General features: G+C 49.6%; 1 protein-coding gene across 3 annotated transcripts in view; it reads right to left on the bottom strand.

Moving 5' to 3' along the window:
• The window catches only part of TRPC3 (transient receptor potential cation channel subfamily C member 3), a 47,712-nt gene that overhangs the window by 11,665 nt on the left and 12,370 nt on the right, over positions 1-23,677 (bottom strand). For 2 of the 3 annotated variants that reach the window (XM_054563505.1, XM_054563510.1), the window contains exons 3-9: positions 18,436-18,624; positions 12,778-12,942; positions 9,898-10,114; positions 8,216-8,449; positions 5,900-6,164; positions 3,029-3,224; positions 1,470-1,679 (exon numbers count right to left, since the gene is read on the bottom strand). In XM_054563505.1, the coding sequence (XP_054419480.1) occupies positions 1,470-1,679; positions 3,029-3,224; positions 5,900-6,164; positions 8,216-8,449; positions 9,898-10,114; positions 12,778-12,942; positions 18,436-18,624 (1,476 nt within the window). Of the gene's footprint in view, positions 1-225; positions 274-1,469; positions 1,680-3,028; positions 3,225-5,899; positions 6,165-8,215; positions 8,450-9,897; positions 10,115-12,777; positions 12,943-18,435; positions 18,625-23,677 lie in introns of all 3 variants that reach the window. The other variant, XM_054563504.1, reaches the window with a different exon arrangement.

Raw genomic sequence — 23,677 nt, 5'->3', positions numbered from 1 at the left:
GCTGGTGGGGAGGGGGTGGGGAAGTGGCCCCGCTGGAGAGCAGCTGTGAGCAGGAGGCAGCCAGGTGCAGCAGAGCAAGTGGAGGAGCAGAAAGGGCTGGGCATCCCAGCCGCCGTGAATCCCACGCCCACCCGGCGCTGGTTCGCGCCGTGACCTTGCATGAGTGAGCCGCTTTAACGGCGTCAGTGGTCTTACCTATAAAATGGGAATAACAGCCACACCTACCTCACAGCGTTGCATGAGGTTCAAACGTACAGCAAAGCACTTTGTAAACTGTGAATGAGGAAGGGCACTGATATTTGTTGAGGCTGGAACTTTGTACATCTCCTGTCATTCTCCCAAGAACCCTACGCAGTTTCCTCTTTCAGCTGAGACAAGTAGGGCTCAAAGTGACGAAGGGACTTCTCCATGGTACTTGGAGAGCCACAAGCCGCAGAAATGAAATCCAGGCCTCTGACGCAGAGGCCTCTTCCTTACACTACACAGCCTCTCGCTACGCACAGATGGGACACCGTTTGAACTGGGTTGTCGCAGCCAATTGCTGCCTTGCAACCTCATGGCCTGAGGAGCCCACCTCCAGGTGTAAAGGTTTAAAAGGCCATCTTCTTTAAAAATAAGAGGCCAGGGTATCGCGATCTTGGAAAGGCACATCTATTTTAAGAAGTGAGAAGTGAAATGGCACCAATCCAGGCTTTACCCAGCTGCAACTGAGCAGCCCCATCTCCCTCTGCTCAGGAAAGCCCGCCTTGCACCAAGGCGGCACTGCTGTCTCGTGGCTCCCAGCTCAGGCTGTTTTCACGGCCCCACACATTTGCTCCTACCTGCCTCGTTCAGTATTCCCTGAGGTTCTGCCCACGCCCTTCTGTCTCCTGTGCCAAGTCTGTCTCTGAGAGTTAAGTTTACGATAGTGAACTGCTATCATGAAACTCATCTTCACTGAGTTTGACTCTAGCAGGACCAGTCAAGGACAAGCCATTCTTGATTATTTATAAAAGGGGGTATTTATGGTTAATATTTGAGTGTGCTCTTAGGCTTGCATCGATTTTATAATGAAGGAAAAAGTATTCAGCCCAATAAGGGGCATGTACAAATAAGACCATGGTCGAGGGGCTGTATGTACAACCATGAGGAAAACGTGCTCCTCAAACCATTTCAGTTCAGAAGGACAACGGAGAAGCATGGAACACAAGAAACAGAGTTCTGTTTACTTTTCACAAGTTAAAGAAGTTTCTTGTTTGTTTGTTTTGAATCTATTAGTTTACATGAAATTATGACCTAAAGCAAGGCATGGACGAAGTGACTTCTTGAAACATTATAAAGATATTAAGTATTAGTCTATGAAAGACTATGGAATGGACAATACTTTCAATATCTTCTAAGTTCACACATAAAAATTACTGAACACACGTCAAAAGACAAGGAGAAAGACAACATTTATCGCAGGATCGTGGTGAGTGACCGATACCTACCCTGGACTTCGAGTTCCCCAGGCCCATCTCTATGTCTTTCTGAAGTCTTCTCCGTCTACATTTGGAAAAGTTAATGATCCGCATGATGAAATAAACAAATGACTTTGGACTGGGGACTAGACTGAAGGGCGGAGGTAATGTTTTTCCATCATCAAAATAAGACAGCCAAAGTTTTGAACGAGCAAACTTCCATTCTACATCACTGTCATCCTGTGTCACAAGACAGAAAAGAAATCACTCATTTTACAGTAACTGATTCTAGTAAAAACTAAAAACATCTAGTAAATAACTCATTTTAAAAACTAAAATTCTAGTAATTGATTCCCGTCTTACAATGAACCTAAATTATGCTTTTGAAATAGATAAGTGGCTTATATACGATTATCTGCATATAATCTCTATTGTCCTATATACTATTCTGACTAGCACTTCCTTAATACTCATTTTTTAAAAAAATTTCTCTCCCATATGCTTCTGTGTGTTTCCACTGAAATTTAACCATAATTTCTGTCCCCTACCCCAAAAAACAAAAGCACCAGAAAAATTCAGGACCAAGGGAGGACGGGAAAATTCATTCCTCCCTCCTCTGCCAGCTCTGCGCGTTCAGCAACAGTCCCCACCCTCTAACCACCCTCCTTCTTCCCGCAGTCCCAGCCAACAGGCTGTAGATAGAGCATCTCACACCCCGAGAGCAACGGGGGATGCACTCAGGTGAAATTGCGCTCTGGGGTTTCTGAGTCTGCCTTACATCCTCAAGTGTCGCAAAAGGCCCTCTGTGGCCGACTCCTGTCTTCTATCTCCTCCGATCCTCAGTCTATCCCACAGGGGCGGGCATGACCATGCCAACTGGGAGAAGGGTGGAGAGAAGAATGGACAAGGGGAAGGTCCCCACGGGGGCGGGGGGAAGCGGGCCCGCCCACTTCACACCGCCCGGACTGCCATCGCCACACCTAGGCAGGCCCACTTCCGTTCCTGGAGGACCTGACTTCTGCTTCGGCAACACTGTCTTGCGTCTTTCTAAAGCACCCAGAGTCTCAATGGACTTAAGCCACAGAGCACTAAGAAGATGCTGAACACTACACCGGAGGACAGAAGGGAACGTGTACACACCGGCGAAGAGAGGTTCCACACCCGCCCAACCCAGAACGCAAAGCAAAGGGGTCTCCCGGAGACTGGAGTTCTGACAGCGTGCAGAGCATCGTCAATGTTTGCCAGACACCCAGGAACCCCTCCCCCGGGGTCTTTCGGGTGGTTGGCTGGCTAACCTATGGGAGGAATTTCCCAACGGCCAGCACTTCTAGCACTAATTTCAAAACTTCTGAAATATACCATGACAGTGAGGCTAAGGTCAGGGGGCCCCACAGCGCTCCTAGAAGACACCGGGAGGCGCATGGCTAACTCCCCAGGAGGAAAGCCCAGGGAAAGGTCTGGGCTCGCTCTTCCCGGGTCGAGCCTCCTTGTTGCCAGGAGCTGGAGCTCCCCACAGGGCGCATGGCCTGTGTGGGGCGTTATTAGAAAAGACAGCAAGGAGAGACACCACAGGTAGGTGTCAGATTTACCTCAATTTCTTGATACGAGCTGTTTATCATCGCGATTAACATGTTCAGTAAAACGACCACCATCGTGACATTGTATATTCCATAAAGAACGTATCCAATATTCTCTATGAACTTGTGATCATATTTGAGCACAACGGAAGTCACCTCGGACAACCCAAAGATGGACCAGAACAACGTCTTGAAACTTTCTTCCACGCTGTTGAAAGAATAAGTGCACAAGTCAACAAATGAGCAGTTTTCGGTGTTAAGTCAAAAGTTAAACTAAGTTAGGGTGTGGACACTGTACTGATAAAAACACCATCATAAAATATCAGCATAAACCCGGGAGTGGCACTCTTTTATTGTAATAGTCCACAGAAAGCGTTCTCTCGGGTTTTCGGGGACTCATGATGGAACGGCGCCAACGCCCCGCTTTCCTGCAAGTTACCGAGAGGGAACCCCTTGGAGTCAGCAGGGGGAGGGGTCCTACCCCCTAACCAGCCCTTGGTCCGGGAAGGACGCCCACTGGGGTGCAACTGTGCAGGGGGCTTAGAATCTGAACCAGGTTTCCCGAAGGAGAACAAGGCCAGGATTCAGATGACACACGCCCTTCCAGAAAAGCTCGCACGGGTATTGCCTGGCAGCAGGGCGGCGGGGAAGAAAGAAAACGCCCTACACCCCCACCCGCGGGGGCGTGGGGAATAGTGCTGGTAGGGCCATGTGACGCCACGCTGCACAGACACTGTGGAAAAGGACGCAGGTCTGGCCTCGTGGGTTTACACAAAATGATATCGGCGACATAGTCTTAAGGTGAAAAAATAAGATGTCGTGAGCAAGAAATAGCCTACCATTTGAATAAAAAAGAGGGGTAAACCAACCCTCAGGTCTCTGCAAGTGCCTCTGGGGACTAAGGTGCACTCAGAGCCTGAGCCCCGAGGGCGGGGAGGGGACAGGCTGCTCCGCAGACACTGTCCCAAGGGAATGATCTGTGACGAGAGTCTGCTACTGGTTAAAGCTTACGCTTGACTGCGAATGGAGAGGAGGCCATGGAACGAAAGATTCCTCTTCTTTCCTCTCGATTTAAGTAATACGCCTCCTGACTCTTCCCCTGTGCACAGCAGCGTGCGGAGCCTCACCAGACTAAGTCCCTACTTTTCCCCTCCAGTGGGTTTTGCCAGCTGAATTTGGCTGGTTTTATCACATAACCCAGTTGTAATCGCCGGGCTGTGAACAGCAAGGATAATCCCTAAATTAAACAGTTACACACGTACAGTTCCATTGCAAAGGAGGGCTCAAAAGTAAGTCCTTTTTCTGAAGCTTTATAAAAACTTTTGTTGGTTTCTTACAACAGGTTCTAAATAATAATTCTACAGATTTATAGGCTTTAGTGCTAGTTTATTAATTCAGTCATTCAACAAGTATTGATGGAGCTCCTATCCCCCTCTAGACATTGTGCTAGACCCTGCGGATAGATGACGAGGAAAAACTGGCTGCTCCTACAGAGCTCCTCTCTATTATAAAACATTTGATCGTGTGATGTCATAGCACGGATGCAGACAGAAAAACTACGACCTTCTGGTTACTGCCACTAATTTAACTGTGTGACAAAATCCCCGCCTTCTTCCCCCGCTCCTTTGCGCTGCCCCCTCACCGTCTCTGACCCTGTACACGGTGAAGTCTCTGCCTGCGGGGAGGGGACAGGCGGCAGGAGGGGATGCTGGCAGGTCCCGAGCCCCTTCTGTGGGCAAGAGGCTTTCTACAAGTTACCTCCCGGAACCCTCCCTGTGACCTGATTTAAACCTTTTTGTGCTTATTTTGCAAATAGGGAAACTAACCCAGGGAAAGATCAAGCACCGCAATCAAAGGCCACAGCTGAGCCCAGCAGGCTGGCACTCACACCCAGGTCTGCCTGACTTTCCAGCCCACGTTCTTTCCGCCCAGCAGGCGCCCCGCCCGCACACGCAGCCGCCAAGAAAACCAGGTGTTCCCAGAGCTCTCAGAGCGCCGGGGGGCGTGGGGTGGGGCGCGGCCTTGTGGGCAGGGTCTCTCTGCGCCCCCCTGTGGGGTTCAAGCAGAGGTTTTTCTTCCCTGAAGGCGAGTGAGCTTCAGTTCCCTTTCACCTCTAAGACCTGCTCTATACTGACTATTTGAAAAAATTCATTTCAAAACAACTCAATGTCTGGGAGGGTGTGAGGTTCCCTCCGAGCCTACAGGGAACTTGCTGACTGTCCAGCTGGTTTCCAGGGAGGCATTACAGGCACAAAGGCAGGCGGCAGGGCGATGACCTCCCCACCCGCAAGGACTGCGGTGCAGAGGGAGGGCCACCCCTGTGACAACAAACCCCAGTGGGTGGCACAGTCTGGACGTCTCCATGCTGAGAGAGCTTAACAGGACAGAGGCTAAGGAAGCTTAATCAGGGAAGGCTTCCCGGGGAAGGCGAGCCTCTGCTGCGGGAACCAGCAGGAGCCTAGGAAGGCAAGGGCGTTGCGACGCAGTGGGCTGTGCGCTTGGAGCCGCCCTTTCTCTCACTGAGCCGACGCCTCTTTTTTGAAATAACAGTAATGGCCACAAAATGACGAAACTAAATTTAATGTCATACATAATGTACGAGACATCCAGTATTAAAATTTTATTGCTCCACTCTCTCAAAATAGCCAATTTTGTCCAGATTTTTCTGAATGCTGATTCATCCTGTGGCCAAATGGTCACTAAGTTCCACGAGAGGAATCTTGGGAGCAATGTAATTGCACACAGGTGCTAATTGTTTTTAGTGGATATTTTCCCTGCTCTTAAAAACATCTTTATTACCATCGCTCAACTTTTTCCTCTGCTTCCTCTAGACGCGTTCAAGCTGCTCTTCCTCATACTGGTTTTACGAGACACCTTACTTACGTGGTGAAAGCAGCGTTAACTTTGGCCCCAAGGTAGTAAGAGTAGAGTATGAACATGCCAATCATAAAGGCGAGAAACACCATAATGAAGAGGACCATGAACTTGAAGATGTCCTTCACTGTCCTGCCGAGAGAGATCTGCAAGGGGCCAAAGCTCTCATTTGCGGGCAGGATGTAGGCGATCCGGGAGAAGCTGAGCACCACAGCGATGGCATACAGGCCCTCAGATATTATCTGAGGGTCAGAAGGGAGCCACTTGTCTCGGGCTGGGGAGAGAGGAAGGGCAGGATTAGAAGGGGACTCTCCATTCTCCACTAGCTATGCCAAGTCAATGCCTTACAGAGGATCTACCTTGTGTAACCTTGCAGGTAGGTGGCTAACATCTCAGTCAAAACTGCTCTCGATGTAATGGCCAGTCTGGGCTCTCTTTGTCATGTGAAACCACAAACACATGAATTCTACTCTTACAAATTATTTCAGTGGAGAAAACACCATGATAAAGACACGAAGCTGACTTCCAACTGGGCAGAAACAAAGTGCAAAAGATGAAGAGGGAGGCTTCGCACTTCATTGGGCACAGCTGTGTCAGGACCGTGAAGCAACGGCCTCCCTGAGCTCCCCCCTCGGTCACTAGATTTATCGACCAGTCAGCTTCTCCTCCTGTCAAGCTGGTTGGCACAAAACTTCTGCATTTCGTGGGGAAATGAGTTTGTCTCACAGTTTATGCAAGTAAAATGTCATAGAGAAGCAAGAATGTCGCAGGATCACAATGGTGCTGTCAACGTGGCATCTGAACAAGACACTGGCTCCTGGAAAATGAAAACTGCCACCGAGGGGCCCACGTTTTGGAGATAGATTCCAAACGAGGACCCCTAACCGCCTTTGAAGGTCGCTTAGTAAGGTGACAGCAAACTATACCTATTTCCCTGGAAGGTCAGTGAAGCGCTGTGTGGTTAATTTTGTGTGAACTGGGCCACTCCCAGAAAACTGCACGCATCGCAGGCATTTGCAACAACAACAAAAATGACCATTTATTGACGGGTTAACATGCACCAGACACTGAGCTTCCAACAGCCTGACAGACCTGGTGTTATTGTTATTTTCTCTTTAGAGGTATAGACACCAAGACTAAGAAAGGTTAAAAATGTGACCAAAATCACATACTTACGAAGCAGTGCAACCCAAAGTCACAAATCTCCTTCAGATGACAGTCATCACATACACATGAGTACATTTAAATAAATAGCTTACTGTGATACTTGAGGTTTATAGTACACACAAATGCAACCTCAGTTAATTCTTTAATTGTACATGGCGATCATTTGTCCATTTGACCTGGTCTCCCTGGTACAAACACACCCTTGCTCGTGGACAGTAAGAGATGACCTATGTAAATCTCACGGTGTGTACACCGCACATCCGTATTTTGGCACAGATGCCCAGCCTTCCTCAATATTGTGGGCACGCCGCTCGCCCTCATTGCAAGGTGAGCTTCACTGCACTTGTGAAGAGCTATGCTTCCCAGGCGGGACACGCGTAAGTGCTGAGCCCGAGTTTCCTTACCCGTACAACGAAGGTGAGGCCAGAATGCCTACAGTCTCCTCCAGACTTGAGACTCCGCAACCGCGTGAACATCTGATAATTGCGGCTCCTCGATGTGGCCTCGGGGGCCGGGGGGGTTGAGGTTGCCTAAGGCGGGCGTGTGCTGGGAGGGAGGCACCAGTGTCCTTGCACGCGGGGCGCCAGCCGGCCTCGTGCTCTCATGGCAGAGACAGGTGGCATCACCACCGCGTGGGGGAGGGCACGACCTCTGCTCCGTGGTCCCTGCCGGTTCTCAGGGTTTACGTCGGCAGGGCCAGCGCAGCGCTTGCTGGGCCGAGTCTCTGCGTGCTCCCCCTGCGCCACAGTCCAGCACCTTATACTGCTTTGCCCCCTCGAAGCCACGCTCTCGGGGACTCACCTTCCCCATCATTCCCTTTCTCAAGCTATTTTCCCCAGTTGAGACAGTGTCATGTTCTAAGGGGACATCAGAGTAAATCAGGTTGTTAGGCTGAAGGGCAACTTTCCTCCCCACTTGCAGCCCCTTCTTTTTATGGATGTGAAGACTCAGGCACAGGAAACTAAATGAACTTGAGCAAAGCTACGCGGCCCAGGAGAGCCACAGCCTGGACATGAGTCCAGCTTGAAAGCTCCTGCTGCCTCCACGGCCCGCGAGCGTCTGGCTCGCCTCTCACACTGACATCGACTTCCTTGGCGTTCCCTTCCTTGGTGCCCACAGCCCTCCTGAAACGCGGGGACCCTGCAGCGGGCGACTTACCGTAAGTGAAGTACTGTATCTCTGGGGGCAGGGTGACTTCGCTGAGGTCGCTCTCTTGGACGTAGCTGTCCACGTACTGTTGTGCTTTTGTCGCCTGGATGAAAGCTAGGAACCTGGCCGTGAAGGCGGCGATGAAGATAGAGAGCATCCCGAAGTCCAGCACGTTCCACAGCTGCAGAATGTACTCCCTCGGGCCTTCCAGCCAGAGCTCCTTACACTCAGACCACATCATTCCTGCCACAGCACACACGGGGGCACACGTTAGCCTTCAGGGCTTGGCCTGGGGAGCCATCGGTCTCCACCGACACCACGCCCTGTCTGCGAAGCGCCATCCCAGGCGCCCCAAGACACGGACCATCCGGCGCGCTGGGCAGAGCCAATGGAAAAGGAAGCTTCCACTCCAGGAATGACCTCCTCCACCAAGCTGGCATTCGGGGAAACACCCCCCGCACATGGGCCCAGGTGTGCTCAGACAGACGGGCGGGGGCAGGAAGGAGCCAGGGAGGCTCCGCGCGTCAACCAACTTTGACCCATGAGGCTTTTGGAGACGAGAAAAACTCATCTTTATGAAATTACACTGGTTCCTTATCAAACCCTAGCAATGGCTGGAGAAACAGCCCCGGAACGAGCCCCTGACAGTGGACATGTAACAAGAGCAGTCTCCTACCACCCTCCCGGAGCCCCCCATCACGCCCCGCCCCTCGGCCTGGCCCAGCTTCCTGCAGGCAGCAGGCAGGCGGGGGGTGGAGGGGGGAAGGAGGGGCCCCGCAGCGGGGTCGGGGGGCGGCTAGGGAGAAACCGGAAGAGCAAACGCCACCCTGGGGGAGGGGGCACTCCTCGCCTTCACCACATCAGGGGAAAGTACTGTGGGATTTTTCAAAGAAGTGTAATGGCTCAAGATAATGTATATAAAACAATTGCTTGACTCAGACGGAGGCCACAGGTGTGAATGAGGGGGAGGAACCCACCTATCAAACCAGGGACTGAGAAGACACCGAGAAACTCGCTGGGCGAAGCAGAGAGAACATATAAAAACAACTCTGGATTAGCGATCAATAGATATGCGGGTTCCCATATCTGTTGTTTTTCTCTCACGCTGCCTGCCATCTTTACTTAACACTGCCAGCTATACAAAACGGGCTGTTGTGAGGTGAGGTAACAAACATTCTGGAAATGGACACCCTCCCCTAAAATCTCTAAAACGAAAATGATAGGAATGTTCTTTACTCATCAGTTAATAGCCACTGGCATTACTTCACAAGAATTTCAATTAAATATGTGATCATCACAGTGAGTCGCATTAAAAAACTTATATTTTATTCAATAATTGAAGTTAGATCTCTGAAACATAGTCAATTAATATTAGGTTCATGTTACTTATAAAATTTTTTAATTTAGTGTTATGATACATTTTAGCATTATCGAGCTGACAAATTATTGGATTATTTTGCTCTTCCGCTAATCTAACAATGGCGATATTGCCACCGCATAACGTAAAATGACATTCTAAATAGACGACAACATTGGGCCGGAGAACACACAGCATAACATGCAGATGATGCATTATAGAATCGTACACGTTAAACCCGTATCATTCTGTTAACCAATGGCACCCCAAGAAATTCAATCTTAAAAGAGAGTGAAATGGCCTATCAGCACTGTTTTTGGTAGCTAAGGCTTACCAAGGACCCACACCATAATTAGCATCTCGGTCCACGTGAACTGGGTGGTCTTGACCCTGAAGATCTGTTTGGGGTAGTCGGTGACCGTGATGTTGGGCAGTGTGCTGATGCCCTCGAACCTGTCCGAGGCGTTGAACACGAGCAGGCCCAGGAAGATGATGAAGGAGGCGGCGTGAGCCACGAACTTCATGAAGGGGCTGCGCAGGACCTTCCCCAGCTGTGCCGGGGCCCAAAACAGAAACAAAAACAAAACCAAAAACAGCTTTTCACTTTTGAAAATCTGGCTTCCACTTACGAAAATCACTATACAGGATTTAAAAACAAAAGCAAAAACACTTGCAAAGCTTTGCTTCTGTGTCTAAAAAGCTATACATTGTGAAAATCACCCCTTTTAAAGGACACTTCCCGCAAAAACAATGTAAGAAGGCTTCAGACTTCACTGTTGCCAAATATCCAGTTTGTCTTAAAATAGTCTGCATTCACAGATGCATTTCTGAGCATTGCAGGGCACATACTGGTTGTTATTTTTACATTGAAAGACTACGCAATGTCAAGGTTTTGAGGGTTTAGGAAAAGAAATTCCAGGCTTGCAGTGCCTAATCCTCTACTGCTTTATAATTGAAATGTTATGATAAATTTGTAGACTCGTTCATTTATCACTGAAATGTTATGATGTATCTGCAGCACATTAAAAACTCTTTGAGAATTAAAAGAGTTTTACTATAGAAGTAAATTTTAGTTCTCATTTCTAAATAGTCCAAAATCAAGCTGTGTTTTGTATGATACAAAAAGAGGCAGAAAATATTATAATCAGGATAAATATTTTGTCTGTTTCTGTCCCAATTAGGAGAGGGAGATAGATACACAATGACTAAACCTCTACGTAGATTAATTTACTTGAAAGTCATTCCCGATTTGGAAAAGCATATAAATAGCACAAGAGCATCTTAAAGTTCATTTTATAATTATTTTAAGGTGACTCCTTTAAAATCCCATGTGTTAGGATGTCCTTAGGAGCCCCAAGTTCGAGGAGAAATGAAAACGGTTCCTCCTGTCTCCAGGGCTTCTGCGGTCCATGAATTAGGTACATTTGGTAGATTTATCAAATAAGTTCTCCCTTCCACACACCCAAACCCTACTTTTAAACCCAGTCTGGGACCTTAACAAGTACCAAGGTTCACATTTAACAGACTGCAAATTCAAGCAAACGTTCTTTTATGTGCACAACCTTGACTGATGTTAACAAATAACCATGAGCCGTCAAGCCCTTCTGGGATTGACCATAAATGCACACAGGCAAACGTCACATTTTCTACAGAAAAATAAACAACGCTTTTACACGTCACTGTGCTGTTCTGCAGCTGCATACTGCGGGGGGTGGGGGGGTGCCCATTCGTAGCACTGAGTGATTTCTTGGGAGTTGCCAAGTCTCTAGAAGGTTGGTCTTTTAAAACTTCAAATAACATGAAAAGAAAGCAGCATGCTTATCCTAAAAATGGGATACGTGTAGAGAATTCTGGCTACGTTCTTTTCACCATTGGGTAGAGGGTCTACAGCAGATGTGAACGTGGGTAGAAACGGCTCGGTCCCCTCCTTCCCCTTCTCTGCTGGGCAGAGTCCCCAGGCCAGGAGCGCGGCTTTGTGGGGTGGAGAGACACGGGGCAGCGGACTGAAGATGCCCACGCCGGACCTAACGCCATGTTTCCCCTGGTTAAGGTGCCCTGAGAGACCGATGCTGACAAACTGGACTCCAACGCCTCTTCCCCAGAAAGGGAAACTATTTGCACGGGGTATGATTTTTGCATTAAGGCATGCTCTCTTGCATTATTTATAGTTTTTAGTCTTAAGCATTCATGCATTTGAGGCCTTGTAAGATACTTTTCCACGATATAGGACAACGCAACTCAGTCGCATTGTCAAAACTGATCAAAATGACAAAATTTTGGCTCCCACTGCAGGGGCAGCTGGAGTGCAAGGGGGGAGGGGTGGATGCCCTCTCACATCCACGGTGCCCGGGAGGCTGCTGGGCCCGAGATGACGGATTTCCAGGTCGTTCCAGGGCCTTGGCTCATTTTGCCTGAAACTGCCTCTAATTTAAACAAAGTGAGATTTCCGAGTATGAAAACAGGATTAAAGGATCTCAGAACAGCCTGCTCTCCTGGCAGTGCCCCCTAGGAGCCTGATGCAGAGTCTGTGAGCGCGCCCAGCGTTCCTCACCCCACCGTGGTCAGCGGTCCTCTCAGCCGCGCCCAACTGCCTCCCCACGGGCAAGCGGAGATGGGGATGGGTCCTGAATAAAACTAAAGGAACACACCATCGAAAAGTTCCGAAGCCCCCAGCCCAAAGTCTACATTTTCTCTTCGGAAGAAGAACAAAGAGCTTGGGGCCGCTGCCATGCACTTCCCTGGACTGTGGGGAACGCCACGCCTGCAGCTGGGCTTACCACACTCAGCCACGGCGGGTGGGGACGGGCCCGACGCGCACCGTGCGGCGGGCAGGCTGACTGTGTCTTGGTGGCATCACAGCAGGGACGCCCTCCGTCCCTCCCTAGCCTGCCCCTCGGCTCTCTGTTTAGTGAGCGTCAACAGGTCCAGAGCACATGCTGCTTCACTGTGGCGGCCCCTCCTCCAGCCTCCCATGGGGATTTTACTGTAGAAGCCTAAGCACTGTGTGCCTGCAAAGGCGAGCTGCCCACGGGCACCGAATGCTTTCTCACCCCTTATTTGAATCGATCGAGTCGTTACAAAGCAGCATCCGTGTGCTGGAGTCAATTAACATTCGGGCAAAACCACTAAGAGCCTGAAGGAGGAGGCTTTGTCCTTCTTCACCCCCAAAGGACATGGTAACACAGAGGTAACGCAGAGTGTAAGAAAGCTGTACCCGGCTGCAAGGCGCAATCCAGTAGCCGATGGCGAGGAACGGAAGGCCCAAGGCCACCACCAGCACAACCAGACACTTGACGGCTGTCGTCTGTTCCCGCAGCCCCGAGAGGTTCTCGTACCAGATGGTCAGGAGCTGCTGCTGGCAGTTGGGGTGAGCCACAAACTGGGGGGGAGAGAGGGAGCCGGTTACCCTGCTGTTGGCCACAGTTCAACTGCTCAATGTTACGATTGACCTCCTAGAGCTATTAACGCACACGCTCCCAGCATGTGGGCGCTGGAATGTTCTGGTCCTGCTCTCTGTCACCTTCCCTCCATTTTCCCACGTTGCTCCAGAGCTAATAGAAGGACTCAAGTGGAAGCAAGAGGGCAAAACTGGTGTTGTCCTGACCCAGTTCTTTCTATTTGAAGCTCCCCATAATTCAGACTCCTTCCTGGCCATGAAGAGCGGACAGGAGCGCTCTTCTGTGGACCTGTCCTGTCTTACTGTCTGTTCGCTCACTGGCTCTCCATTCTAATGGAAAAGGGAAAACTCATGTGGTTTATGGTAGACTACAGCTAAAAGCAGAATGTGTTAAGCTTCAAAAGCAACTCTTAAAACACTACCTGTGTGAACATATATACAGGATGTGGCCTACGTGCACGTAGGCATGGCCGCTGCAAACCTGCACAAGAGTCACCAAAACTCAGTGAGGCTGCAGACGTTATGTGCGGTCCACACTGCATGGCTCCAGGAGCCGGCGTCAAACGTCGCTTCCTTCCTGTTGAGTCATCTGTCCTCTTTTTATTGCTTCCTCTATCACGGGTCAGAAAAAAACCACAAACATTCATCTGCAGTAGTGATTTCATAACTACAATTCCAATCTGGAAAGATGAGCGACTTAGATCTCCTTCGCCCCGGCCATCATGTTTCATTTCATCGCCTGCTTTTGCTAACTCCTCTGCCTGCATCTGTGGAGAGTTGGGACTTCATTCAGGGAGCCGGCTGTACTTGTCCTCAGGCCCACGGGAAGGTCCTTATGCCAAAAGCTGCCCCGTTGCAGCCGGATCTGCCTCTCTCTGAATGGCCAGGCGCCGTTTGTCCAGGCTCGGGAATTACTCAGGGCCACTCGCACATCAACTAGAAGGGCCGACACGGGTTTGAAAAAGATCGTTTAGCGATACAAAAGTCAAGGATGAACACCAACACTGCGCCTGTTAGGCAGCACCCAGGAGAGGGTTTTGTGAACTCTGAGAGGCAAAGGCAGCGGCCGTGGGTCCCGGCAGACGCAGGGTCCCCCTGTGACCAAGCCCTAGTCCCCGAATCGAGCCTCATGATTTGTAGGGACCCCAGACAGTTCGGCACATTACTGGGCTGTGTGTCAAGAGCCCAGCTGCAGGGCAATGAGGAGGTTTCCGCTTATGGGCGAGTGGTTTTCCATCAGCACTTTTCATTAATAAAGAATAAAAGCTCGCCCCCAGGGCGGGCAGTGGAGGCCCTCCCCCCACCCCCTCCTGCCCCCGGCGCCCACGCTCCAGAAGCCGCGGGACAGTGACCACGCTGGTGGTGGGGGGAGGAGCCGGTTGACCGATGTGGTCGAGGTTGGGTCTACAGATACTAGACTTGAAATAGTTCACTGATTTTTTCCTGTAATACAGACTGGTAGGGCTTGGGAGGGTTAAACATGCTCAAAAGAAGACGCTCTCTTTTCTGGCTTGATGAGCTCAACGTGAAAAAAAGTTTTTGATCTTTAATTTCCTTTCAATTCAGTTATTAAACTCCCAGGTCTTGGGAGTCACTGGTCATTGCCAGTCACAAAGTAGATATGAGATCTTCTTTCCAAACTCAAGATTTTGTCCCTTTCCCCAAGTCCTGACTTTTGAAAGCTGTATTTCAAGGTCGATGTGGTCATGATTTGAACTCACGGTGCGACGTGCGGATGCCATTGAGGCTGAAGGCCCCCAGGGGTCTCTGGGACCATTTCCTGGGATTCTTGAAAACTGCAAATTTCCACCCCTGCCCTTGTACCTATTGGATCATTTCCTTTCTGTTTCACCCTCCTCCTCGGAGCAACCCTCCGCCCCTCCCAGTCCCCAGCTGTCTGCCGTCTCCTGCTCTCCCTCACACACTCACGCACGCACGCACGCACGCACGCACGCATTCTCCAAGATAGCATAAGCCCTGGCGAGGACTTAGGCCTTGGGTGCATCAGCATGAAAACGGGCGCATCAGCCCTGCGTGACGTGATGAGCGGGCCCTGGCTGCAGGCACACAGCACGCTGTCAATAAATGGAAATACGGCTATTAGAAAGGAGACCTGTGCTTGCCAAGATAAGTAATCAGCATTTCACATAGTCTTAATTTGAAAGCTGGTCCAAATGGCTTGGTGCTTAGAGGGCCTGCATTTGTGGGAAGTCGGATGGATGCAAAGGCAGAGCCCTGTGACCGCAGCCCGGCTTGGCTTGGGGAGTGGTACATCCTGGGAAATCCACAGGTCGGGGATGTGACGTCATCAAATCAGATTACTGCTCGGGAGGTCAACGCGCACTTTTTAATAGGCTAAGGGTTCGAGCAAGACAGAAAATGCCCACGGGGTTGACAGGCAGGTGGGCGTGTCCGTATGGAACTGGTGGGCAGATTTCCCTCTTGGGAGCGCCCAGCCTTTCTCTCGTAGGTTTTAAGCCCTCGGGGACAGAAGCACCCATGTTGTAGCATGGCTCCCTCTTCTCGGCCCTCCTCCTCGAGCTGGTCTTTAAATTTGAAGACGTGCTGTTTGGCATTAACTATTCCGAATAAGGTTACAGCCTCCAAGACTTGACGGAAATCGATCCTTTCCGCACGGCACACAGGTGATGGTCGATCCGTGCCCCACGGTGACTTGTACGCGCCGCGCAGACACTCCATCGATGTCAAACACATGCCCAAACCATGGTGTTCGCACTTTTCTTGCCATACGTTACCGCTCAGCCTAACGGGCGTGTTTCCTGGCCCACGAACTTTGCCATCTACCTACCCGACTGAGAGCATGAACACCGCCATATTTCTTTTAATCCACGGAAGGAAAACACAAACAGCTATCTTCCTCCAGGGATTTTAAATCCTAACACGGGGGCACAGGGAACATTTGAAAAAGAAAATAAAAACTAATGCAATAAAAAACTAGGGCAAACCAGCTAATCCCTCTGGCAGATGAGTTTTGCTCTTTTCAAAGGACTTCAAACAGGGCAGTGACCTTATCTCTGCAGATTGCTTTACCCCCTGAAAAACCCCCGTGTGCTGTGTACCAGGCCCTGAGCTGCAGGAAATCCCGCGGCTGCGTCCTAACTTCCGCGGCCGCGTCCTAACTTCCGCGGCTGGCAACTGAAATCATTCCAAAAATAACACCCTTATTCGAGGTTTTCTGATTTAAAGGGAGAATGATTGACACACGAGAAAATCTCAGTCTCTCCATGGAACAGAACTACTGTGGCAATGAGAAAAAGCATTGGTTTTTTCCTGTTAAAAATGACTACTAGATTATAAACCAAACCGCCATTCAGGGCAGGCTGTGGAATACAATTTGTAGATAATTTTCAACTTAAAAAAAATATTCACGTTACCCTGTCCCTTCCCTCAGATCAGCCTTTAGGAGAACTGTCCTCGTGGGTGCGCTCGGGGGCAAAACCCTGGTGGGAATGCTCTGTTTTGCTTTTAGTTTCATTGTTGGAGCCCCAGTTCACACACTTTAAAAGAAAATATTCTTGTGGATAAAACTGAGATCATGCCGTATTCTTTTTAAAGTTCTTGAATGGCGGCATGTGCACAGAGAGCTCACACGGCACGCGTTTTCTGGATTTCGAGCGGCCGGGTGCAAAAGCTCTCTTACCTCGGGGTGTCGGGCGCACGCCCGGCCCAGGGGCTGCCCGGTGCGGGGCCGGGGCTGCGCTGCACCCGCACCCTGGGGCCTCTGCGGGCACACGACCCCCCGGCTCCCGCTGCGTGGCTCCGCCTCTGAGCCTTCTCTGCAGGTGCTGGGGATAGCGGTGTGCGTTTCTGTTGCTGCCTGTCTCTCTTCCGGCTGATCATTCTGCAGTTAAACATAATCCCACCAGGGAGGAACCAGGAGAGCAGGGGGAAGAACTCATTAAATTCATGCTCCGGTCTCTCCCATGCAGAGTGTTTATGTTTTCATTCCTGGGCGGACTGCCACTGGGTCCCTCAGGCCCGGAGGGACCGCGGTGCGGTTCTTAGGGAGGACCGGCGCTCCGGGAGCCCAGACCCTGGAGCGCGGAGAGAGGTCGGCGGACCCGGACCCAGGTCTGGGACGGATCTGGGCAGTGGCAGGAGAGGCTGCCTGCGTCTCTCACGGGACCTCACAGCCCGGCATGACATAAAACTGGGTTCCTTGGTGAAATGATGGGCTGGTTTGAATAAATATGAGCCAATTTTGTTAGGAGGGGAAATATTCTACAACCTGTGAAGTTATTTTGAAATGCCTTTCCTACAGCCATTGGCTACCTCAGGGCCACCGTTGCGGGGACAGGCTCAGGCATCCTTATCATCCAAGAGGAGATTTTTCTTGGGGACTAGAAAGGAGGTGGTGGGAAAAAATGGTGAAAGGACGGATGGCGTGTTTTCCCTCGTCGCTGGAGTGGAAACGGGGGTGTGCTGGGCGAGTGTTAGAGGTAGCCTCTAAGAGAAAAAAAGGCAACTTGGGGCTTTTTTGGGCATTCCAGGATAGAGTTCTTATATACATTTATCAAATGAACATTCTCGATCAAAACTTTACTATTCATCATACAGCATAAGACAAACTAACCAGAAACACCATCAAAGTCTCCCATCTCCTTTCAATTCCAAATATATTCTTTTTGTCGTCGGTGCCTGAGAGCTGACTGACAGCAAGTTTATTATTAATGACACCTCATACGTTATAATCTACATCGCAATTTATCTTAAATGAGCACGCGGGAGGCCTCCGGCTCTGCGTGGCAGCTCGGTTAACACACACGCACCCTTAGATGGGCTGTCTCTGCTAACGCGGCACTTTCAGAGCCACGACCGAGGACCCGTGACAACGGAGACCAATCCTCCCTCTCAGGAATGCACGAGAAGAGACGTGTAGCGCAAGACCTGTGAGTAAATGTCCAGACAGATTTCTACAAGTGCGTTAGCATCGATCTTACTCGAAATTATCTTCTTTTCTCCGAGATGGCAAACCCTCTGCCACCAGGATGCTCTGAGCGGGGTCCGTGGGGCCGACTCCGTCACCTTGTAACTGGCGGGGCCATGAAACGTCATTTCACTTCAGTGCTGCTGAGGGTCTTCACAGTTCACTCGCCTGTTGCTTGCATTGTAACAAGCAATTTACAGCCTACTCTGTCATACCTTAATCCACTGAAACCCCACCAAAACTGCGAGATAGATAGGAAACACTTTATCCTCCTTTTATAGAAAACCCCAGAAATTTAAATAAGCCTTATGGTTTACCCAAGGTCTCACAGCCAATAGCAAGTGGAAAGGATCAGAAACTCGGTATTTGCGTTACCATGGCACTTCCCTTACTCTCTTTCAGGGAGAAGAAAGTATCCTTTTCCCAATAACATCTACCCTTATCGAATATAAATGTCCTGGGATTACGGCACGGTGGAGGTCCTGTGTCTATTCTGACCTGGCACGGAATGAAAGTGGGCCACTCACCTTTTTGACCTCGTACTTAATGGCAAGTTTGACGCGGCTCAGCGACGCCTTGTGCCTGTGCACCTCCGCGGGCTCCGCCGAGTCCAGGTCTCCGTTCAGGATGGCCTCCACCTCTTCTGAGTCCCGGCAAAGATCCAGTACACCCACCACGAAGTCTTTGCATTGCATGGACAGCTTCCGATAGTCATTCTAAGAATGAGAGGTTTGGAGTTTAATACGAAGAATCAGCTTTAATTCCATGGAATGTGCTTAGGGTCTTTTTTTGTTGTTGTTGTTGTTGTTGTTTTTTTTTTTGTGCATTAGAAAAGATGTCCCTTCCTCTGGGTAGAAAGCTGCGGTCCCTATGTGGGTATGAGGCTTGCTGAGTTAGATGTGGCTGGATTTGATCCCCTGCCTCTGAGCCAGGACCTCTTGTAACCTGCCCACCGTGTGAGACAGCTCAGGAAATGCTGTGCACGCAGGTTGCTGTCTGTACTCAGCGATTTTGGATAAATGCTAAAGCTGCAAGACCAAAGGATCAAAGGGAGTTGTATCTCTTTTGTGCAGATAAACAATAGTTTTCTTAAAGCCCAAACAAAACCATTTGTATAATGAAAAAAGTTTTTTATCCGTTATTTTATTCATTTAAAAATTTTTTTTAAATTACAGTTGGTGTACAATGAAAAAAATTTAAATGATGACTTTTCTAAAGTGGCGATGTGACCTAGAAGATTGGCCATATGTGAGAAGACGTGTCCGGTTCACGATCCCCTGCCCTGATGGAGACTTTGCTTCTCCAAGTGCGGCCCGCACACCTGCAGCATCAACAGCGTCCGGCCGTGCGTCAGAGGGCAACTGTCAGGCCCCAGGCCTGACGTCCGGGAATGACTGGCGGGTAGGGACTGTAAAGAGCTGGACAAGCACCAGCAGAGAGAGTGGGTATTTTTCCTCATTTGTCCACAGGGCACATTTTCCTGCCCTGCAGAACCTGAAGGAAGTGTCTGATTATATGCCATCGAATTCCCAACGGCTGCTGTGTATCCATACTTGAGAGAAAACGTCTAGGCCACTGGAACTAGTACCTCGCCAAAAACGACCTGCTCACCTTTTGCGTCTTAGGCACCTGCGCGCAGTGCACAGACCGGCATGAGGAAGCCGCCCGGCAGCCTTGCCTGTCACCCTGTCACCTTCTGGGCGGAGCTCTAGTTCTCCCCTTCGGGTCCTGTCACCGGGTCAATGACTGTCCCAGGCAAGGGTCTTCCTTCCGGAGACCACAGCTCCACTTCTATGGCTTTCACTAAAATCCCAGCTCATTAAGAGAGTTAACCAGGTGATAATGTAATTTCGTATACTCGGGGAAAAGAGAATTCCTCATTTCAACATGTTCTGAGACACCGTGTGTGTCTAATAACTAAATAACACTTTGCACAGCAGCATTTCCAAATCCTGGGCATCCAAAATTCATATTTTAAATGATACTTTTAAAAAAGGCATGAAGAATTCCAATTTTGTCCCTTGAATAATTAATTTATGTGATGTGATGAGCAAAAATCACATCACCAACTAAAATAAACAAGAAGAGGAGGCACTGTTTAAAGGCTACACAGACTAGAATACTTTCCATCACAGACATCAGAAATTCAGATAAAGAACAGTTACAGTTAATCCTTTTCCCCTCATAAGGGAACACATAAAATGAATAAAAACTTCAGTCTTTGGTTTCCATTCAAGCTGGGACCAGGCAACTGATAAAATTAATAAAATGCTCACTCTCTGTTTTCTATGCAGAGGGTCAGTTACATATCCATCTGCCTTCCATGCCTGAAAGGTTAATGAAATATTTTATTATAGCGTCCAGAAGAAGTATTAAATCCATCTCTGTCTCCATCAAAAGTTCCCCTTTTAATACATTTTTTTAAGATGAAATTTCCTTATGTTCGTCGTCCGTTCGGGCTGTTCTGTAAGGTTTGGTCCAACCCAGGATGGCCACTGTATAGAAAATGGAAAAGACCATTTTCTATGCTTGAAGAAAACCCAAAGAATGCAGTAGTACCCAAATAAGGACTCATGATCTCTTAAAATTATACTCTGTAAATCGTCCAGCCTTAAAGAAAGCTGTGGGGGGGCTCTCCCCCGCCCCCCCCCCCCCATCCACAGAAAGATCTGTCCTACAGGTTGCAAGGACACCACTTCGTTTTCCTAACAGTTTAAACATTTCCTGCAGGAACAAGCCCGCCACCCCAGTGCAGTGCTACTCAGAGCTGGAGACAACAGGCAACTTTTGTCGTGGTCGTGGGGTAGTAGCATGTTGTCAGCACGGGCAGGGCCCCCGGGGAGACGGAGGGCTACAGACAGCCCCTCCTCGGGTGCAAAGGGACTGCCTACGGGCCGCACAGGCCGGGAGGCGGCCGCTAGTTCTACCAGGAGGCCCTGCCTCGCGTTACTTCGCCACTCAGGCTGCTCGTCTGCTCTGCGTTTGCTGATAATTTTCTCTTAATTTGGTTTTGCTCAATTGCCTTCACTTGTCTGTCACCAGGGCCTGTCACAAAGTTATCGGACAGAACTGCCGCCCCCTTTTGAGCAGGTGCCTGGCGCCCCAGCCGCTGCACAAGGGAGAGGAGGGACCGTGGCGCTCCGTCCCCCCCACAGCTCGGTCTACGGCTGGCAGCACGCAGACATCACCGGGTGTGGTTTCCTCATCACTCTAATTCCTCTTCATACTCTTTCCTAATCCCTTTTAATCCTTAAGAGGAAAATGGAAATTCTACTGGAAGCAGGCTGGGTCCTGTCCGATACTTCCCCTAACAACAGAGACAGCGTAGTGCTTACAGCGTCCATTGGAAGCCAGACTCCCTGAGCTCAAATGCTGCGTGGGCCACTCATGAGCCGTGTGGTCCTGTGGATGCTACCCAGCCTCTCGGATGAGAACTAGCCTGCCTCACGTGGCTACGGCGAGGATTAAATGCTTAGGGCGTGCTTAGCACATGTCAAGTCCCACAGAAGGCTTCGGTATTCCCAGGTACAGCGTGCGACATGGAATGTTTAGGACTGGGACCCTGGACTCCCAGATCTAGGCCTGGCAGATGGGACTGAGGCTACAGCCTTTGTTCTCCTGTTTGTAAAGTGAGAGGCCTGTTTAGCCAAATGACTCCTAGACTATTTTCCTGCTATAAAATGCTGCCTTGCTTTAGGATTATATTCATTTTTCTCTCTTCCTTATAGCCCTACTGCAATAATAGTTGAAACTGCTTTTCTACTTTAAAGAGAGGAAAATGGAGGCACAGGAAAGGCAAATAGCTTTGTTCCCCTTTTTGTGAAAAAGTGCATCAGCGGCTTGGAACTAGGAAATCTCACTTTGCGGTCTCACGGCTTAATAAAGGACCAGCTTGCTCGCCTCTGAGAGGCGGAGGATTAGGCCCCGGGCCCATCCCGCCCAGTGTCCTGTTTCTCAGAGGAGCACGTGCACACCCCCAGTGTCTCCTTAATAACCTGTCACCACGCTGCCCTCTGCCAATTTGTCTAAATCTGTATCTGAGAACATCCGGCCTCTTGGGGCAATGACCTTCATGTATTTTCAGCACCAGGACTCCTGCGCTCTTCCAGGAGTTTTGGAAACAGCCAGGCAGCCGGCACCTTCTCCGAAGGTGAGGTGGAGAGCGGTCTGCAAAGGGGACAGTCGCCTCTTTTTCACTGGGGAACACGCTGTCTACGATTCCCTTTCGAAGCCGGTCAGAGAGAGCTGCACGAAGCAGGGCGCAGAGGTCAGCGGCCTGTCCGCACAGCGAGCAGCACTGCCACGGCCGCCGGCACGTGGAGGCCTGGGTCGGGCTGTGACAGCCGTCTTCTCCGCCCGCCTAAAGCCCTGACAGAGGGGCAGGGGTGTGGGACAAGGGGGCAAAGAGGTGGGGGGAGGGCAGGACGGGTGAGAATGGGGACGAAAAGGAACACCCGGTCCGGGGCGGGGCCTGCGGTCCCTGGAGACTGGCTTCTCAGAACTGACCGCAGCTGGACTCAGAGCAGGCTCCGCTGCCCAATTGCTGCCCACGTAATTCAGGTACCTGGTGAGACCAGGTGATTTTCGCGTATCCTTCGATATCTGGGAGCTTTGATGCCTGCCCTCTTAAACCCAATTGTGTTTTCTCCCTTTTCTTTTTTTTTCCACCTCTTTACTTGTAATATTTTCCCACCTTTGAAAAGTTATCAGAGGTGACTGTTTCCGTTGGAGTAAAGGGGATTCTGAGAACTGTCAGTATAGATTTGGCCAGTTTCAGGGGAAAACTATGAATGACAGAAGTCTTAGCCCTGGCTTTGTTGAGATGCCCCCTCTGAGCAGAATTGCAAACTTAACTGCCTTTCTTAAGTATCAAAATGTAGTCTTAGAAAATATTTCCTTTTGTAGAATCTCTTTCTTTGCTTTTCAATATATATCAAGCAAAATGCATGAAAAGGTTAGAATAATATTTGAAAGTGGCAAATAAATTTAGAATTATATTTTTATTATTATGCGAAAATAAAGAAGTAACATTGAAACTACTTTATCTGAATGTTTTTCTCTCCTCTCTAATTTGAGGATTTTGATTTGTTCTCCATTGTGGGTCCAAGGAAATAAGTCTTTCAAATATCCCATAATGAATCTCTTCAAAGGGAGTAGATATAATATTTATTTTATTCTTTGTATTTTCCCACATATTTCAAAATTTTTTATAATAAATATGTGTAGTTTTTATGTCAGGAAAAAATGTTTAATGGGATAACAAATAAGATTATCGTACAGCCAGAGCTCTACGTGGACAAGAGGAGGGTGGGTCGATATCTAGGAATTTGGTGTGTATGGAAGAGGGACGAAACCCACAAACCTTCCCCACCACCTTCTTGCAACCCGTTAGCCTGAATAATACTGCTCGTTGCATTTGTGTAAACCTCACGTAAGTATGAAAAGCTGTGTTAAGATCTGAAAGACAAAAGAATCACTCTGCGACCTGTCATCACAACGCTGACCTAAAAAGAAGGCCACCTCTGCATCCAGAACATGATTCAAGGCAGTGAGGTTTACAGTCACCGTCTTAGGGGGCCCGGGGGAGACAAGACCCCGCGGAACGCCGGGCCGGCGGACCCTCTCCACAGCCATCCCCATCTCCTTTTCTCCGGACGAATATTGGGAGAACCATCCAAAATGCAGAGAGGGGCGTAGCAGTCGAGTTTTAAAAGTTCTACATTAATGTATAATTCTATTTTAATGAATGATACTGCTTGCCTGGCGGTG

This window comes from Pteronotus mesoamericanus, unplaced genomic scaffold (genome assembly GCF_021234165.1).
Source record: "Pteronotus mesoamericanus isolate MK-2021 breed Mesoamerican mustached bat unplaced genomic scaffold, CSHL_Meso_final contig_163, whole genome shotgun sequence".
Lineage (NCBI taxonomy): Eukaryota > Metazoa > Chordata > Mammalia > Chiroptera > Mormoopidae > Pteronotus > Pteronotus mesoamericanus.
Note: the sequence above shows the minus strand (reverse complement) of the source record. Positions and strands in the feature narration are given on the sequence as shown.